The 21593-nt window shown below is 34.0% G+C and overlaps 1 protein-coding gene and 1 pseudogene across 2 annotated transcripts; both read left to right on the top strand.

Moving 5' to 3' along the window:
- Positions 1–1670: 1670 nt before the first annotated feature.
- LOC146951767 (F-box/kelch-repeat protein At2g43270-like) lies at positions 1671–2762 on the top strand. The gene has a single exon (XM_085756627.1). The coding sequence runs from the start codon at positions 1671–1673 to the stop codon at positions 2760–2762; it is 1092 nt and encodes a 363-aa protein (XP_085612753.1).
- A 13480-nt stretch (positions 2763–16242) lies between these two features.
- Positions 16243–17998, top strand: LOC146951766 (elongation factor 1-alpha pseudogene; annotated as a pseudogene). The gene has a single exon (XR_015032254.1). The product of XR_015032254.1 is annotated as an elongation factor 1-alpha pseudogene (transcript).
- Positions 17999–21593: the final 3595 nt, after the last annotated feature.

The following is a 21593-nucleotide window of genomic DNA, read 5'->3' as shown; positions in this document are numbered from 1 at the left end:
AGTGAATTCTCATTGATAGTTGAATGATTACAATAGGTATATATACATAAACTAGGGAGCATCATATCATAATATGTGCATGCAATATCATAACAAAGCCCTAGTTTCTATTACTTGCGCAACAAGTTATTATCTAAACTAATCATTCTCATCATAAAACTAATCATTCTCATCACTCTGTGATACAAGAGACTATTGGCTACAAGAAATAAAACATTATACGTACCAACATGTTTGAACGGTTTCTTGGGTGATGCTCAATCATGAAAAACAGATAACAAACATGTTTCAGTTTGGAGAATGCAGTTTCATCGACAAGGAGAGTTTTGTGGGAGGTTTAATTTTATTTGTTTCTCAAGTTAAAGAAACAAAGGAATGATCATAATTGTTATGGCAATGGAATGTGAGGGAAGAAAACTGCCTTCTAATTTTAATAGATTGTGTAGTATTTTCCCCAAGAAAACCTATTTAATTTTATTTTATTTTATTAATTAATTGAAATGAAAATATTTGATTGGACGAGTTCAAGGATGACGTGTTAAGGGCGAGACCATGCAAGAATTTCTCGATGCATATTAAGAAAACTTTACATGTCATTCGACCTAATATTTTTTTATTGTTGTTAACTTTCAAAATCCTATGAGAACTAGAACCTTATAACTTGATGTTCGATCAAAATAAAAGTAAAGTATAACAAAAAATTGTTCAATCTAAAAACCGAATTCAGAAGTTTCTGAACTATTCGTCGTTAGATGGAGCTTATTAATTACTTTAGCACAATCATTTAGTTTTATTAGATCTGATATAAAACACATTCTTTATCTTTTTTTATATTTCCATTTAGCTAAATCAGATGAGTTTTTTTCAATGATTTTTCTATTTTTTTGGGGAGATTTTTTTTCAAAGATAAATACGGTTTTAATACAATTTTATAATTAAAAAGGGGGATCGAATATTCCAAAAACATTTTATCCGTGTTTATTTGGAAAGGAAAAAGATACATAGACACATTTTTCTCATACACACATTGTACCACACCCTTTTCACAACCAACCAAAACATGACACCTAATACACATAAGAGAGAGAGAGAGAGAGAGAGAGAGAGAGAGAGAGAGAGAGAGAGAGAGAGAGAGAGAGAGAGAGAGAGAGAGAGAGAGCCACATGTTGCATTTCTATGTGGAGGTGCAAGGGTGTATCCCATATAAGTATGTCTATGTATCATTGCTCATTTGGAAAATGTTTGGTTACGTCCCACAAGAATGTAAAGGTTTTTTTTGTTGGAAAGGAGAAATGCAAAGGTTGCTGTGTATGTCACGTAAATATACGGAGTATGTTACTTGACTGTTCGTATTCAACAACAACAAAAAACACAAACAATCGAAAGAACATTGCATTTAGGAATTAGATTTAGAGACTGAGATTTTTGTTTGGCTACCACAAAAATCAGTGATGCTATTTGAACGTGAATTTTAAAATTAGTTTAGAACTTTCATTTTTTTTCAGCTCAATATGAGTTTGTTTCCTTGATTAGTTTTTTTTTTCTCCAAAAGATAACGTTTGTTTCATTGACTCCTAATCTGCCGGTTACATTTTTGTGTACTTATAGGTTACTTGATTGCAGCTTGTTATCATCAAAACCCTAACAATTGAAAACATTGAGCATAGTAGATGGTGAGTTTAGGATTAGACTTAGAGACCGAGATTTTGGTGTGGCTTCCGCTAAAGTCATTGATTCGATTTAGATGTGTTCAACGTTCTTGGAATGATCTTATTCAGAAACCTACCTTTATGAAAAGAAGGCAGATGAACAAGTCTAACAGCCAGCTCTTGATCCTTTACAAAAAAGAACCCTACGTAACCCTTCTCTCATGTGACAACCTAATACATATCAAATCCCTCTTTTTCAACAAAACCCTATGCAACTACCATACAATAGAATCATATGGTAGTTGCAGCGGTGTTTTCTGTCTCAAACTTTTGTGTTCGTCCCAAAAAAGTTGTCTTGATGAGTTAATTATGTGGAACCCAACAACTAGAGAGGTCCACCGTGTTCCTCCGAGTCTCTGCCTTGACAACAACTCACGCTTGCATGGTTTTGGTGCTGATGATCCCAACAACATCAGCTTCAAAGTTGTGAAACTCTATATAAGTTATGATGGAATTAGGAGATCAGCGGAAGTTTATAATCTAAGTACCAACTCTTGGACCCCAACTGAACATCCTCCTCCTTTTACCAAGATCAGACGCCTGTGTCCTTCTAGATATAACACTCTTGTTAACGGCGTTTATCATTGGATTACAAACAATTCACTCTACTATAGCAATAATGGTGTTGCAAATATTCTATGCTTTGACTTTCGCAACAATCAGTTTCACGAACTTAGAGGGCCAACCTTCTCAGTTGAAGACCGCAACTTTCTACGCGATGATGTTGCCGAGATTAAGGGTTCCCTTACTTATGTTACACAGAATCGCTTCGATTCTCCTGTCGTTTCGAACATTTGGGTAATGGATCAAAGTGGATGGCACAAAAAGTACAACATTGGCCCACCTGTATCAATGTCTCGTATGCTCGGCCTTTGGAAGAATGGCGATGAACTCCTTGGAGGAAAGTTTGGAGAACCGCTCAAATCATATGACCATCAAGGCAACTCACTTAGCCAATTTCAAATTGATGTTCATAAGACTAAATATTGGATTCAGGAGTATGTGCCAAGCATAGCCCCCTTGTCAACCAAGATAGCTAGGACACCAAACTAGGATCAATATATTTGTGTTAATTTAATTTCTCTTAATTATTAAGAAGAACTTCTGCAGGAGTTGTTATCGTTGTTGATCAATTATCCTTAACCAACATTCTATCAAATTTATCTTTCATTACTGTCTTTCAATTATTTAATAGTTATTACCATATAAAAATGCAACAATAGAATTGGTATCCTGGACATAGAAAAAGATGAACTGATTAGAAAAAGGTCAATCCATTGCTTTGAATTAGAAATTGTTAAATATTGGGATAAGAACCATATATTGGAGTCAAATTGTATAGGGTGGTAGTTATTTTTAAGCTTACAAATATGTTATTTCAGGTAGTTATTAGATATTTATTGTTTTTATGAACCAAATATTGTTGTTTTCGCACATTTTGTAACTAGCAGGTGTACACTTTTGTATGTTTTTTTTGGTTACTTTTTCATTCTTGCCTCCTTGTTTTTTATTCCTATTCTTGGTCAAGTAACAAAAATTGGTATATCTAGAGCCTTTATCCTAAGGGATTTGTGTGTAAGTTTAACATGGAAGCCGAAGCAAGTCTCTACGGAATCACTCCGACAGTGCTTGACGGAAGCAATTACCAACTTTGAGCAGCATCGGAAGAAGATTATGAAATCCCTATACTTCCGAACAATCTCACCATGACTTCGAACCAAAGCCATGCAAGTTGACTAAATATTATTAAGTGTAATAGTGATTGTGTATTATTAAGTGTAATAGTGATTGTGTAATTAAACTTCAGCCATATTTTAACTATTATAATAATAATACCCATGCATGTGAAATTATGCTTATTCGGGAAATCTTGCTTAGAATATGAAACCATTTGTTCCTCCTAAGACTTTGTTTGCGAGTTTGGAGGGGAAGGGAGGGGAAAGGCTTGGGAAAAAAGGAATGAGCAAGTGGAAGAAATAGAGGAAAATGGGAGTGGAGGGCTTTGGGGGGTTAACTTTTCTTCATAATACTAAGCCCTCCTCATTTGGGGGAACTAAAAAATTGTATTGGAGGAGGGTTTTGGGGGGTTTTTGGAGGGTTTATATGAATTTTTTAAATTTAATCTATGTTGTTATATTATTTTTAAAATTAAAAGTATATGTATCATATGCATTAATTTATCATTCTCTAAAAAACTACTCTTTTAAAAAATTTGAAAGATTTCTCCATTTTCCCTCATATTTTCACACTCTCAAAGCCTTTCCTTCCCCTCCCCTCCAAACTCGCAAACAAAGCCTAAGGTTTCGAGATAACATATCTAGAGAAAGTTTCAGTAAAAAAGGAATGGAAATTAAATTAGTTGGTAAACACTACAGCATAAAAAGCACTTGAATCCAAATGAATTGTGAAATATCACAGGTTCTTCTTGTTAGTGATGAGGGAAATAACTTTGTCCTCCATAGTTTTATAACATGGACTCATGATGTAGATTTTGGACATGCAAAGATTAAAGTCTAAATCTTAAAAACGTTGATGCCAAATAAATTAGAAGAACATTTCTATGTCCTTTCGTTGTTATATTTATTATCACGTCTTAGACAAATTGCTACATCGTTCGATGTTCGAATAGTTTCACATAATACTATAACCCATTCACTTGGATTTTCTTTCAAGAGTTCAACGACAGTGTGTTGAAATGTGCTCGAATTTCACCAGCTTTCATGACCTGCAAACATGACAACCTATTGTAATGTCACCACCCTTACACATGTCGGACACACAACCGACACATACGAGATGGAAGCATGGTGTGCATAAGACATCATTTCAATTTCTGGAAACAGCTAGTTTATACAAAAAAAAAAAAAGAAGTTAAAATCAGTCCACAAAATGGCACTCAATGCTTGTTTTTAGCACACTGGATAATTTTGGACCAGATTTGGTATTTGTGTAAAACAAATCCAAATCTGATTTTGTCAATAAGCATCACTTTAGGAGTAAGCCATAATTTGATTTATTCTCTATTTAAATTAAATGTCAAACAAAAATGTACGTGGATCTGTTAGGACTTAGGAGCTAATTGGTTCAAAAAAATTGTATAATTATTTGTCTCTACATGTCAATACAAGAAAGACACAATTAGATCAACAATTATGTAAGCATTAATGACTCAAATCAACATACACAATCAGAGCCACGATTAACCCGTTACAATTGATCCTTTTCTATATCTAACATTTGGTAAACATAAATGTCTCAACATACACAATCAATCAGAGCCACATTTATGTAACATTATGCCGTAAAATACAGTTTTACATACTGTAAAAACCAGAAACAAAACCAGTAATTCAACATTCCAAAACTTAAGCCGTAAAATACTATAGAGGGGACACTTTCAGAGACCAAACTGAGGGTTAAATGGGGCCGCATGGATACCTCGACTGGGTAGCTCTTCCTGTGACGGGACAAATGATTTCATGGAAATCCAATCAACCGTGCTCCGAACGGGAACACGGTTGTTGGTGTTACAATTGAGGTAGTCAACAGTGTCGGAAGCAACAACGTCAACAATTACTCCTTGATCATCAATCACATCGTTGCGAACAACCAAAAGTAATACATTGCCATGCAAATGAAGAGGAATGGGCACAGGAACACTGCTGTGAAGAAAGTTAGGGTCAACCCTTACCAAACCCTGTCATTGATGGTTAGGACCGAAATCTGTTAAACCATAAATGGTAAGTTGTTTAAGCTGGGATTGTAATAAGAGCAACCAAGTCGGTTCAACAAGCTACACAGAATGACGGGACCTGCGCGCGGAAGGTTGATTACCGAAGCAATTTCGCTTACAAGATTGAATGAAAGGATTGATTCAAACCCTCTCCCATCATCGCTCCAATCATCTTTTTCTTCGTCCGTGTCCAAATTAGCACATAAGTAACTGACATACGTAGTGTCACCGACAATGAGAGTACACCTGTAGATGCCAAAGGTTGAGTCGAAATCTCCAATGTGTGGACAACTGGACCCTCTCTCCAGTCATCATCCCCGCCGCCGTGGTTGCCGAGGGTAAAAACAGTGATATGTGTTCCTTGTGTACAATACATTGAAGTTGGATCCTGCCAACTAACACAACAAAAAAAAAATGCACATCAACAACCAAATGATGAAACAGAATTAGAAACAGCAAGAATAAACATCACGAAGTAATTCCTGATAACTAAAAACTAGTACAAATATAACAGCAAAAGAATCATGTAATTTGATTGCAAGAAATGACTTTCGAAAGAATATTTAGGATAAGTTTAGATGTGCTAAATTTGATGCCAAGAGGAAGTGTGTTGCTTATTCCAGACACCCTTTTAGAAAATTGGAGATGCGTGCAAAATTATAGTCGGATACCAATGCTAATTCTAACTTTTGCACAACTATCCATACATGTAAAACAGAACAAAGCACAAAATATAGTACCTTTTACCAATAGGATTAATCAATCAAGAGGCAAAGTGGATTCAAATTAGGAACCCAAAACATACCAAAAATCAATTTTTAAGTCTTCAAAATCACTTTCGCCTCTCCCAAAAGTGAATCCAAACACACATTAAGCAAATTTAGCACAATACGATTGTAAACAGTCTTCAAATCAAATCATACCTCATCAATGATCATTTCTAATGCCTAAGCATCCTCCTCCTTTAACTTGCTCTCTTCCTCTTGAAATCCAAAAAATGTCTGGATACAAGTCTTGTTTTGATTTTGTAATCTATCAGCAATGACCTGACATAAGGAATTTTGAAGCTCACTGAAGCCGAGGTGATAAACCGCTATGACAAGTTCTTTGAGTTGCTCATCTGTAAAATCCTCCGCGTCGATCTTCTGATTGGCTTGGAGTTCTTTTAAGAGCTTAATGGCAGTCTTCAGGGCATCGCTTCCCACATTGGAAAGTTTCAATTCTGTTTCGGATGCTGCAAGGCCATACTTTGTCAGAATCTGTAGCGCGAAGACTAGTTCAACATTGTGAGCAACTCCATCATTTGTTTCGATAACAATATTGCCATCAGCTGAACTTTCAGAGTTTTCGGTCGCCGAGATCATTTCCTGAGTTTCCGGAGCAAAATAGAAGATAATTATCAAAAATCTAAACAGCACCAAATTGTGAACGAGAAAATAAAAGATAAACATCCTAAAATCTGCAGATATATATACAAGTCTGAGCTAACTAGAATTAAATTATCAAAAATCTAAAAAGCACAAAAATAGTGTATCAAAAGGCAACATAGTGACCATCCATTCAAAAATATCACTGCAGTATAACATCTTTGACAAACTCACAGACACATTAACTAAGTTCAACTCACTATAGGGAAAAGAATAATAATACAGTGATTTCGTTTGAAGCATGCCAGTAAAAAACATGTGTTAAAAACATTGAATATAAGTAGCTTGACATATCAAAGAATTTTCCCCTCAACAAAGGTAGAATGAAATAGCCTTCAAACAGCCTCTTTCGGTTAAGAATCCAATAGTAAGAAATTCAATTGCAATTGATAGCTAACCCACATACTTGAGATACACACACTTGGGATAATATTAACCTTATGTTGCTGCTTTAGTGTCTCCAACACTTCGGGAGATACAAAAACCTATGTAGAATAAAAAATCATGAATAACATCAGTGTGCATACAGGCAAAATACACATCTTTCCCATGAAAGACGCTTAAAATAATACAGTTCCCTCCAGATGAAATAATATGCGACACTACAGCCCATTTTAATGTATATAAACCAACTGGTGAGCAAATCACCTAAAGCCATTTTTTTCTTTTTTAGAATTGTCAATGTATCATCCAGAAAATCTCACTTGAACACCATATTATTTTATTTTATTTTATTTTATTTTGGGTGTGGAGTTGGTTGGGTTGCACAACTAGTATGAGCTGAGGATTAAAGTTGGAGGCCCCGGCGTGTAAAGGAGAAAGATACTAACAACCAATTACTAACATTGGCATTTTAAACAAAAAAGAAAATTAAGACTTCAAAAGATTAAATAAATTTCAAATTATCTGCTTTGGGATTTCACCCAAAACCATCATTTCATTTTCTACATCCCCAAATTGAGTTTAAAAACTATTTGGCATTTATTTATACTAATTAAAATTTCCCCTATTTGTGAGCTGTATTTTCCTATTAGTCTGTGATGACATGCTGACATTACGTAATTTTTAGGACTTATTTTGACATTTTGATAGAGTTCTAAGCAGCATTAAGTGTCCAGGAGCAGTTAAAAGCAACAAATTTGGAAGAACTGGAATGAAGCCAATCGTACTGCGATTCTCTAATCGCAATGCGATTTCTTGAAGTCAGAGAGCATGTTTTTGAAGAAGCTGGATCGTAATACGATCCATCCAATCGTGATACGATTTCAAGAAGGGCTTTAAAGGAAATTAGGGTTTAATGAAGTCATCTTGGTACGATTTTCAAATCGTGGTGCGATTGTGGGCGATCAGAAGTTGCCTATTTAAGCTCATCTCACTCTCAAACATAAGGAGGACGATTTTGGAGAGCTAAAGTGCGATTTTAACACCCAGAAGGCTGCAGCGGAGAGGATTTCATCATCTCTAACCCAGTTTATGTATGTTGTAATTCTTTCATTGATTATGATATTTGTAAACTCAATTATGAGTAGCTAAATCTCTTAGAGATTAGGTCGGAGATGAACCTATGTAACCCTAATTGATCATATGTTGCTGTGAAACTCTATTGTTTATTAATGAATTTCTAGTCTTTATTCAATTCAATTGTTCTTAATGCTTTTTATATCCTGATCAAATATAAACATGATTTTGTGAGAACGAATGACTACTGACCATAGCTTTCGACTTAGACCTAATTGAATTGTTCTAATAAACATGGTTAGTCTAGGAATGGATAATCGTTTGTTAGTGATATTAGGTTAACGTTCATAAAACCTTCAAGGATTATTAGACCACCTAAGGAATTAGGGGCTGTAGTTTAAGAAGAGGGTCCTAACTCAAGGGATTGATTAGGGCTAATTTGTTAACTATCGTAAAACTAGAAAATCATTAGTAACAATAGGTGCAGTAACCAATTAGGGGAAACATAGAGGATTCGAAGACCTGATCTCATCTCTCTCCATATTTTCTTAATCAAATCTAATTATTTTATTTGATTTCATAAAATCAAACCAAATCTACTGCCTAGTGGCAAACTAAAATAAACTTTTATACATCCTATTTTTATAACGCGATTGAATTATTGAAGTTAAAAACAGTCCTCGTGGGATCGATATTTTTACTACTTCGATAGTATTTGGTGCACTTGCCAAACGTCTATCAAGTTTTTGGCGCCGTTGCCGGGGACTGTTGAATTATTTCAACAAGGCAATTACGTTATAATTTAGGATTTCTGTCATTTATATTTTTGTATATATATTTATAAAAAAAATATTATGCTCTTTGTTTTCTTCTCATTGTACTGTGCTACTGAAAAGTTTATCCAAGTTTTGCAGCTATGATAGACAGGGTACTCCTCTATGACACAGAAGAGATTGCTAAGTTGCAGTATGAAAAATATATGCTATCTTTTAAGATCAGAATTTTGGACAACAAAATCTCGAGTTATGGTCATTATGAGGCGAATCAACCAGGTAGTGATGGTGAAGGGAAGAAAGAGGTGATCAACATCGATTACAATACTCAACTTCAGAATATTTTAGATGATATCTTGGTGTCAAATCAAGTTTCATTTGAGAAGTTTGATGTTCAGTGTGGTGATCTTGTTGAGAAAGCACATGAGTCTCAGAGGAAGCTGGTTCAGATGGAGATTGAGTGTCACAAGGTTGTGGTGGAAGAAAATCCAAAAATGAGGAGTGTTGACATTTTCCCGAAGTCTGAACAAACAGGGGTTAAGGAAATCACTCGTGTGCAAATGGATGCATGTCCTTCTCTAAGGTGGGAGAGCTTAAATTCCAAAGGTTTAACTGTGAGCACATGGGAGCATCTACTTCTTTATGCCAAGTTCATGGATTTCCTGCCTAACAAGAGGAAGAAGAAGGGTGATGTGTTCTTTCTGACATATCTGCCACCCTAACGGTGGTTGAAGCGTCAAGCTCAATGACGTAAAAGAAAGCGCTTGGTGGGAGGCAACCCACTAGATTTAATTTCAGGTAGTATTTATTTTTATTGTTTTCAATATAAAAAAAAAATATTTTCAACAACGAAACACAAAACAGGCAGGAATTTTTCTTTCAAAGTTTTAGTGTGCAAGCCCTGCCAAGAAGATTGTGATACAATACTGATGTTGTGTCACAATCTCCTCTTCAAAAACTCTTGTTTCTTAAAAGTGGAAGTCCAGAAAAAATTGCAAACTTTAAATTTTTTTATTATGTCTTCAAAGTCGCGTTACGATTGTCAAATCATAATACGATTTTGAAGTAAAACTGCATGGACTTGACCGCTTAAATTGTATTACGATTGGGGGATCTTGGTACGATTTCAGAAAAATTTTGCACCCCTTTCTGCCTCAGCCAAATTGCGTCACGGTGGTGACAATCATGATACGATCCTTGTGATAATTTGAAAAAGGTAACTGTTACAAACTGCCATCGCACCACGATTTCCCAATCGTAACGCGATTTTGCAAGAGCCTATTAAAGAACCAGAAGTTTCAGCATAAACCTCTTTCCATTTTCCTAGTTACTCTGCCCAATTTTCTCCAGGAACCCTAACCCACGAAAATCAACCCTTTTTCATCAATTTTTCATCTCCTTAGCATATCCCAACACCAATTCATCCAACATTCTTCATCTTCATCCATTTCAATTAACCAAAACAACCTACCCTTTTTCACAAACTCTCAAACTTTCACACAAATGGCACCCAAACCACAAAATGTTTCAAAACCAAAAACTAGACAACAAACCAAGCATAAGACAACTACCACCCAACCTTTATCTAGCCAAAACAAACGCAAAAGAAACGTTGTCCCACCATCAAATGTTAACCGGTTTATTTCTAATGACGCAAGAGAATGGTTCGATTATTGCAAGAGTTTGAGGGTGATTTGCATACTCCTACTGTTCAGCCTATCACCGACAAGACCATGGATGTCTTTATGAAGAAGTATGAGGAGTTTATGAGGAAGAAAGGTGGTGCACCTGAAGCACCCCCACAACAGCATCCACCTCAAATGGAGAGAGGAGAAGGTTTTCCACTGAGTTTGCTGCAGATGCATAGGAGGCCGATCACTGGCTCTTTCGAGAGATTTGACAAATCCCGCCAGCCTTCTTTGATGGGTTACCTGAGACTGGTGGTGATGAGGATGTGGACATGGGACTGGACCACTGAGGGTTCAGCTTTGATTGTTTTAGTGTTTTCGTTGTACTTTTCATTTTAGTACTTTGTTTCTGTTTCGTACTGTTTTTAATTTCTTGTATTGTCAAAAGTCCGTTGAACTTATTTCCCCGTTTGTGATAAATTTGCACTTGTTTATTATTGACGAATTTGTTTGTTAGTTGACTCTTTACAGTTTAGTAACACTTGTTTGATGAAACGGTATTCCAAAAGTTCTAAATGAGGGGTGACTTGATTCAAAGGCGAAGTGTACGGCGTTGCTAGGTAGTCACATACTCTCAGAAATCTCAGCCATAAGGTTCATTGCCAAATTTTGTTTTTCAATTTACTTATATTTAGATTAGTTTTCCATGCAACTACATTTCTAGAACTTGCATTGTTTCTCTATTATTGATTGGTCTTTGTTAATTACACACTGAGGCAAAAATGCTTGGTCCTGTGAGCCTTTTTGAAGCCTACCCTGTTTTAATTGTTATATATTATCCATTTCTTAGCCAATTTGAGCCGGTAGGATTAGAACTTTTTGTTTGGTGACAAACTACATTACAAGCCTAGAGACTTTTAGGACTTGTCCCTTAATGTATTTTCTGAGTTAAGACATTGTAGAATGTTGCTAAAGATTAAGTTTGGGGTTGCTATTGGAATTTGCAACCAACTAAGTTTGGGGTGGGGGTACTAGAGAATAAGAGAACAAAGAATAAACTTTATCATGAAAAATACACACAAAAATGGTGTATGAAAAAAAAATATATGATGAAAATGAATGATGAAAAAGGGACAAAACATTGAAAATTCGAGTAACTTCAAACTCGATTGTCCCTAAATGTTAAAAATATTCTCTAGTACCTTTGCATTGATTGTTATTCCACAAGGTGAATGATTGAAGGATTGAATTTTGTGCTTTAACTTTCGTAGGAATGCCTAACTCAAATTTTGTGTAGCCTACTTATCCAAATATATCCCACCTTTCACCTAAGCCCCGTTATAACCCTAAAGACCTCAAAAGTGTGTAATGATATTGACTTTGATTGATGTTTAGAAACTTTTCAAGCGTATGGTAATATGTAGACCTGCATGTCGACTGGTAGAACCCTATTTCAATTTGATGCGAGGAGTTGTGAAGTGGTGGTTGCGAACAAGTCAAACTAGCTCATCTTTAGCTAGAAGGAGAATGAACGTTTGGGTACTATCGTTTTGTCAGGTAACTGTTATTTTACTGTCGTTTGTCAATATTGCAAGCAAATTCCTTGAGGACAAGGAATGGTTTAAGTTTGGGGTTGTGATGACATGTTGTCATTACGTAATTTTTAGGACTTATTTTGACATTTTGATAGAGTTCTAAGCAGCATTAAGTGTCCAGGAGCAGTTAAAAGCAACAAATTTGGAAGAACTGGAATGAAGCCAATCGTACTGCGATTCTCTAATCGCAATGCGATTTCTTGAAGTCAGAGAGCATGTTTTTGAAGAAGCTGGATCGTAATACGATCCATCCAATCGTGATACGATTTCAAGAAGGGCTTTAAAGGGGGGTTTAATGAAGCCATCGTGGTACGATTTTCAAATCGTGGTGCGATTGTGGGCGATCCAGAAGTTGCCTATTTAAGCTCATCTCACTCTCAAACATAAGGAGGACGATTTTGGAGAGCTAAAGTGCGATTTTAACACCCAGAAGGCTGCAGCGGAGAGGATTTCATCATCTCTAACCCAGTTTATGTATGTTGTAATTCTTTCATTGATTATGCTATTTGTAAACTCAATTATGAGTAGCTAAATCTCTTAGAGATTAGGTCGGAGATGAACCTATGTAACCCTAATTGATCATATGTTGCTGTGAAACTCTATTGTTTATTAATGAATTTCTAGTCTTTATTCAATTCAATTGTTCTTAATGCTTTTTATATCCTGATCAAATATAAACATGATTTTGTGAGAACGAATGACTACTGACCATAGCTTTCGACTTAGACCTAATTGAATTGTTCTAATAAACATGGTTAGTCTAGGAATGGATAATCGTTTGTTAGTGATATTAGGTTAACGTTCATAAAACCTTCAAGGATTATTAGACCACCTAAGGAATTAGGGGTTGTAGTTTAAGAAGAGGGTCCTAACTCAAGGGATTGATTAGGGCTAATTTGTTAACTATCGTAAAACTAGAAAATCATTAGTAACAATAGGTGCAGTAACCAATTAGGGGAAACATAGAGGATTCGAAGACCTGATCTCATCTCTCTCCATATTTTCTTAATCAAATCTAATTATTTTATTTGATTTCATAAAATCAAACCAAATCTACTGTCTAGTGGCAAACTAAAATAAACTTTTATACATCCTATTTTTATAACGCGATTGAATTATTGAAGTTAAAAACAGTCCTCGTGGGATCGATATTTTTACTACTTCGATAGTATTTGGTGCACTTGCCAAACGTCTATCAGTCTGTAAGAAGGCACTAAAACCAACAAAAGAAAGAGTAAGAAATAATATTACTAAACACTTTGTAAACATTATGGTCTTACCTTCACATGATTCCTTGAAAACACACTTTCGATCTTACGGACCTGAAATCATAAGAGTGCAATTTTCCCTATTATTACAACTGTAAATTTAAAGATAAATAAACTACATAATCAAGCATGATGTGGTATATAAGATGTACATAGAAGATGTATTATTATATCAAAATATAAGATATAGTATATAAAATGTATTTTTATAACTAAATATAAGATATTTAACCTAGAATAATATGATTAACTACTTTTTAAAAAATATGAAGTATAAACTACCAACCAGAATTTATGTTCATTGGAGTTTGACGAAATAAAGAGAAACGAAAAGATATTATATAATCAGAGAGAACTATGTCTATAAAGTGAATATGAAAGTAAAAGATTGATTGATTTAGTACACAAATAAAATACATCCTCCTCTCCTAAATATCCTCCACTCCTCCAACCGTTATTGTTCATTTCCTACACAAATAAAATACAAACAGTAAGTATTTAGAAAAGTAGTAACTAAGTTAAGTCAAATGAGAATAGAGCAATTTCAAATCATTCATAATTTAATATAATCACAGTTCATGCATCTTTTAATACATTCATTTCTATCTAGTTATCGGAAACAAGGTCATCTCAAACATTTGGGTTGGGGGGGGGGGGGGGGGGGGGGGGGGATGATTTATGTCAACTGGTGAAAGAAAAGAATTATGAAATATATATGTATGTGTGTATAACACTCAAATTGTGACATGTAACAATTGATAGCTTCAGCCATTGGAACATTGATATTTTATGAACTTCGATAGTATATAACTACTACTTTCATATTTTGGGGTCTGTGTTGCAGCAACAATATGCGCTAACTCAACATTTCTATTTAAAAAGAAATAGACAGAAAGACCAAAAGAAGCCTAAAGCATAACTAAGCTTGATGCATAAACTTACCTCATCCGCTGAACTTTTGACCACACTAACACGGTTACTCAAACAAAGTACTTCCTCATTTTGTGCCTGATACACGGGTAGCTTCTTCCCTTGAAAAAATAAAAAAATACTTGTATCAATTATTTAGTAAGAAATTATTGTTCTTTAAAACAGCAAAGCAATTCCTCACCTATATGTGTCTCTATCATTTCAAACCATCTCGCCTCATTTGGGTTCACAAAGGAAATGGCAACTCCAGCAGAAGTGGCCCGTCCCACACGGTGCATATAATCCTGTAGTTCACAAGGTCAGGAATTCGTTCCATGATTTCTGGATTTGGGTTATTTAGATGTATTGTCTATAAATAGCCATGAGTAACAATCAGATTCCTTACCATTACATGAAGCCAACTGTGAACTTCTAATTAATTATTTAATCTTTATATAGTTTGATAATATTACATTTTTTGTTTTTTGAAGAAAGTTTGATAATATTCATGAGTTTCTGATTTATTTAATTTAATTCTTTAAAGATATATAATAAGCTAGAAAGCCAAATTGTTAAAAGAGTGAGAAGCTTTTTTAGATGTGCCACATAGACATAATTCTAGCTCTAGAATGAGTCAAGTTTCCTTTACAAAGATATATAGATAGATAGATAGATTATGATAAATTAATTAATCATGTCTATACGCAAGTGATAAATATACTTCAGCTAAAGTCAATTTGTTGTAATAGTACCAAAGGTTAATCCCTACCAAAAAATTAGTCAAGCATAACTAATCTCTCAGCTGAACTACATACATAATAAGTATTCATTCATTCGTTAACTCATTGCTAATTTTACCAGGAATATGTCCCCAAGCACTGTGGTGTGGCCTCGAAGCATTAGATATTTCTCATGCAACAACCAAACATTTTTGATTGATGTCTACTTTCTTTTCTTACGATCAATTACTTAGGATCTTTCAAATATATGAAAGATAAAGTAGCGTTTAATAGACAGAAAATAACTCAACACACATTTTTGAATACTTGAAATTGTTAAAAATGAAATGGAATATTTGGAAAGAATGGAACACTGCCTTTTATAAGATAGATGAGTCAGTGTCTCCCACTGATTCAGGAAACGGCAATGCGCAATGTAATGTTGCATCATTTCTTTCTTTATTAACTGTACAAAAAAAAAAAAAAAAAAAAACATCTTTCTCTTCCTTGCGGCACATTGATAGGATTCCTTCAAAGGTGAATTTCTTCTATTTCTTCGTTTCTAATTCATGTATTCTTACTATCGATATCACTGATTCGTAGCTTTTTCGTTTGTTTGTGTTCTGCTTTTCCTTTCCAATTCAGTATTCGGTTTTTAGTGTCTTGATCGTTTATGTTTTTGGATTATTATTACAATTTATGAAAACCCCACACTCGTAAGCTATTCAGCACATACATGAATGATACACCAACACACATACTAATTTTGAGAAATTGACATAATTTATTGTAATCACAAGTGTCGAGTGTTGGACGCACCTTCATTCAGAAGTGTTTATGTAATTTTTTACAAAAATTTACGTATTCAATTGAAAACTATTTGACTTTTTCAATGAATAATTTATTTATTAATTTGAAATCCAACACTCTTTAGCAAAACCCTAATATAACATATCATACACATACAAGTAATAATCATAGCAAAACCCCAATATAACATATCATACACATACATGTAATAATCATAGAGGTTCTGTGTTGTATTTGCAGATGCATTCAAGTTTAAGGACAATGAGTAGGCCAAAGTTTCCTCCCCCAGTTCCTCTTAACTTTCTGTTTATTGGTCATGTCGATTCCGGGAAGTCAACCACTGCTGGTCATTTGATCTACAAGCTTGGAGGTGTTGAGAAGGATGTCATGGAGAAACTCGAGAAAGAAGCTGCTGAGATAGGCAGGCCTTCTTTCAAGTATGCTTGGGTGCTTGACAAACTCAGGGCTGAGCGTGAAAGAGGTATCACAATTGACATTTCTCTTTGGAAGTTTCAGACAACCAGCTACTGCTGCACTCTCATTGATGCCCCCGGACACAGGGATTTCATTAAAAACATGATCACCGGAGCGTCCGAAGCTGACTGTGCTGTTCTTATCATTGATTCTACAAATAATGGTTTTGAAGCTGGTTTTTGTAAGGGAGGTCAGACCACTGAACATGTTCAACTTGCCCTCGCTCTTGGTGTTTCAAAAATGATCTGCTGCTGCAACAAGATGGATGCCACTACACCCAAATACTCCAAGGACAGGTATGAAGAAATTGTGAATCAAGTTTCACCCTTTCTGAGGAAGGTTGGCTATAAACTACAAAATGTTCCGTTTATTCCCATCTCCGGTTATGAGGGAGATAACATCATTGGGCGCTCTACTAACCTTGACTGGTACAACGGTCCCACCCTTCTAGAAGCTATTGACCAAATAAGAACGCCTAAAAGGTTTGATTTTTTTTTCAAGGCTCTGCGTTTACCACTTCAGGATGTCTACAAGATTGGAGGAATTGGAACTGTGCCAGTGGGACGCGTTGAGACGGGTTTCTTGAGACCTGGAATGGCGTTGACTTTTGCCCCAACTGGGCTCCAAACTCAAGTGAAGTCCATAGAGATGCACCATGAAGCTCGCAATCAGGCCCTTCCTGGTGAAATTGTGGGATTTAATGTTGCGAATATGTCTGATAAGGTTCTCAAGCGAGGGTATGTTGCCTCAAACTCCCACGATGACCCAGCTACAGAGGCCATCGAATTTACATCTCAGGTTATCATCTTGAATCACCCTGGCCAGATTGGAAATGGCTATACACCTGTTCTTGACTGCCACACCTCCCACGTTGCTGTCAAGTTTGCTAAGCTTGTTAGCAAGCTTGACAGGAATACTAATAGGGAAATTGAGAAGGAGCCCAAATTCTTGAAGAATGGTGATGCTGGTATTATTAAGATGATTCCCACCAAGCCCATGGTGGTAGAGACTTTTGCTCGTTACCCTCCACTCGGTCGTTTTGCTGTCAGAGACATGCGTCAAACTGTGGCTATTGGAGTCATCAGGGATGTGAAAAAGAAGGATCCTGCACCGTCAAACTATGCCCTTTCAAGGTATCAACGACGGGCAGCAGAATTACACCGCATGTGTATGGAGGGATCCCGAAGTGGACGTTGAAGAAGCGAATCTTGCAAGATGATCTATCTAGGGAAGTCTATTGTCTTTTTTAGTTATTACTATAAACGGTCTTTGTTCCGTAGCATGTCTATTTCTCGTCTAGTAAACTTGCTTTGTAGGTTAAGTCTGAAGTCTGCACCGTCATCTCACGGCTTTTGTTCCCAGAACTGGCTTCTAGATCGACGGTTGTTTTTATGCTATGATTATTGTGTCTAGTGTGAATACTTGGATTTTGTAAGCAGCAAATTTCCGGACCTGCTGATTATCTTTTAAATATCAACTTTTCATTGCGTGTTTATTCCTTATTGTGTCTAGTGTGAATACTGTGATTTATTCGGCTTTGCTGGGTCATGTCTCTTATTGCTCTAGGAAATATAGTTGGCCAAGAATGCCAGGACCATTTTTTACTTTTGAATGTCACTTGCTGCATATTGCTCTGATCTGATCATTTGTTACTTTTGTCTAAAATTTACATAGGAACCCAAAATTTACAGCAGTTATCTTTGCTAAATGTCAATGTTGTTACTATGAGGGTAGTAACAACAGTAAATTTTGGGAAAACAACCAGTTATCTTTGCTAAATTTTTCAACTATGCCTGTTGTAATATTGAGAGATGAAAGTAAAAGCTTATAGGTAATCACTGCCCTGTTATGGTCTGGGAAAACAACCAGTTTCAACTTGCTTTGATTTCCAATAGATTCTCACCAATTATGAAATTAAAAGTCAATAGAAGCTTCATGGAAGTTTATTAGTTTACATTTAATTTGTTACTCCATCTGTGATATATGTTATTTTCCATTTTTGGTGTTGTGCCAAAATTAAGATTGGACAATAGTTTGTGTAAGAAGTAAGATAAATTTCAACAGCTTTGTTCCCTGTCATGGTCTAAGTTTTTATTTCTTTGTATCAACGTAATGATTTCATGCCATATCCTATATATCTAAAGAACAATGTCTCTTTCATTAGTTTTGCAATGGATTTATTACTAGTTGAATGTTGAAGTTATTTGTTGAATTACAATATAAATAATTACAATTGTGACAATCTCTTTCATTTATTTTTACGAATAACAATTTTTTATTTGTTGTCCACATAAAATGAAGTATTTTTTCCGTTAATAATTGAAAACAAGTTCCTGGGGCACTTTTAAGGACTTAATATTAAGTTTTTATGCAAACTAGTTTGAAACCCGTGCCTTGCACGGGAAATTTTATGCTATTTTTTGTATATGTATTTTAATTTATGTTGATAATATTTAAAATACATATCAAAATGTATGTATATCCTATATATAATGGGTATACATGTATCTTTGAGGTGGTTTTTTTTTATTTAACTGTTTCCTTTCGTTTAAATTATTTTATCATTTTAGAATTCGGAGACATAGATTATCATGCTGGCAATAGAAGTTGAACACACGACTTTGCGAATAAGTTTTGATCCAAAAACTAATATGATATACATGCAAAGGAATCCATTAAAAAAAACACCTAACTTTAATAACCTAAATCAATTTAAACGGAAACACAACCTATGTTAAAAGAAATGAAAAACTTATGTTTCATTGCAAAACTAACGTAAGAACGAATAATTTTTTTTACTTCATCTTGGAAGATACCAGCCCGTGAAGTGAAATGATACATATTTCATGGTAAATCATCTTTGCACCATTGTATATTTAGTGTGATACACTTTGTCTATCTTGAAATTGTACTTAATAGTCCACTAACTTCAAAGCTAACTTTGTAATTTATCTTTTTCAGTTGCATGTTTGGTGGAGAAATCTCTTGGTTTAGCTTTGTGATCCGTGTGTTCAACTTTTTCCGTGCTATTCATAGCACATCTTAAAAAAAAAAACTATTTATTTATTTTTGACATTTTTTTATTAAATGCTTGTTGTTTCTAGCATTATCAACACTATTTTTTTTATTAAATGCAAAACTCTTTCATGTATTGCATTAATTTGTTTGGACAAATAAATTAACATTGCTTAAAAGAATAAACATAACTCTATCTCGTATTTCATTCTCTTTCAACTAATCTCAAAAAAAAAAATACACTTTCGTTTCAAAATACATGTCGCAGTTTTAAAATATGCATTATTCATCTAATTTACTTTGACAATTATTTTTAACTAATATATCAATACAAATGTTAGCATGTAAGATGATGCTCAATTTGTCTCAATGAATAGTTTTAAAAATAAAATTTTCATAATTTTCTATTATATGTAACTAAAGATATTAATAGTCAAAGTTGCTTATTGACATGTGTAAAGTGATTGACGATGATGTCTATTTAGAAATGGAGGGAGTATAATGTTAAAACTCCATCATAGAAGATGAAAACAAATATGAAAAAAAATTAATAATGCTAGTTGGATGAGAATCAATGGACATGGAAAAGTGTGCACCTAAGTTCAATGTAATATTTGTTATATATCAAAACTTTTTAATGAAATATTATACATCATCCGGTCACTATTATAAGGAAAATTCCACTTTATAAGTTTATTCTATAAATGATGTATGTGGTCTATATATAGACCACATACATCATTTATTGAATGAAACTAAAAAAATTAATTTTGGCTTCTTATTGCGGCCGGAGGGTGTATAAAAACTTCATTATATCAACAAACTTCCGTTCGTTCTAAATTATATGTAATTCTAGCAATTTTACATATATATTAAGACTCTATTCGTTCTAAATTATGTGTCATTCCAACAATTTTACATATATTAAGAAATGTAATTAATGTTGTGTAGAAAGAGTAATTATGAGTTATTTTACAAAAATATCATTCTTTGTTGGTATGAAAAACATAAATTAAAAGAATTGAAAAAAGATAAAGTAATAAATAGTAAAGGACATAATGGAAAAATAAGCATTAATGATCACTCATATTGTAAAATGACATAATTTAAAACAAACAAATTTTGAGAGAATGACATATAATTTGAAACTCAAAGAGTAGTACAGAACTACTCATCATTTTGGATCGTTTCTCTAAAAAAAAACATTTATGGATCGACTGTAATTTTATTAGGGAATGTTAATTTGAATTTTAAAATTACACCATTTATGCAAGTTTTATTGATCATTTACTTAATTTTAGGGCGAAGAATGGGTAACTTTTGTCTATAAAACCCAATTGATTCATAATTAATATATACATATTGATAGACTTTTGTCTCAATTAATGAATTCAATATTATTTTTGGTATAGAACAAAATGAGATTCATTTTTCGATTGAGAAAAATTAAAAATAATTTTTAGTATTTGAAAAAATATCGGATAAACTTAACTCATATATACTTGAACCATCATTAAAAAAAAGAACTAAAAATAATTAGGTCTATCAAAAAAAGATAATTTGAGATCCTAAATAATTTTCTCTTAGATAAAGCATATGTTTTGTTCTTTTTAGTGTCATGGAAATCAAACAAATAATTAGAGTTATTTTTGGGCCTTTGGCCCTCTTTTGTACCAAACAAAAAAAAATTGAGTTATTTCCATTAAAAGATATTTGAAATTTCTACAACTCATGTATATATAATTTTTTAGATTAGAATAAAATTAGAGTTATTAAAGTAGAGATACTATAAGGCTTGATTTTAACTAATGCAGTATAATTTTTTAGTTCTAGTATAAAAAAACAAAAAATTAAGGAATGCACAACATATGAATAAAAAACGTGACATATATATGCAGTCAAGGAAAAGAAACACTAATCCTATAAAAAGAAACACGTAAACAGATGTTGCAAATCAAAATGCGAATGGTGAGAATAGTGACTTTGAAGTTTTCCTAATATGAACATCTCTAATATGAGCATATTCTATATTCAGTAAAATAATTATAAATAATAAATAAATTTATTAGATGTAA

This window comes from Medicago sativa, chromosome 1 (assembly GCF_051527215.1).
Source record: "Medicago sativa cultivar Bolivia chromosome 1, Bolivia_mono, whole genome shotgun sequence".
Lineage (NCBI taxonomy): Eukaryota > Viridiplantae > Streptophyta > Magnoliopsida > Fabales > Fabaceae > Medicago > Medicago sativa.
Note: the sequence above shows the minus strand (reverse complement) of the source record. Positions and strands in the feature narration are given on the sequence as shown.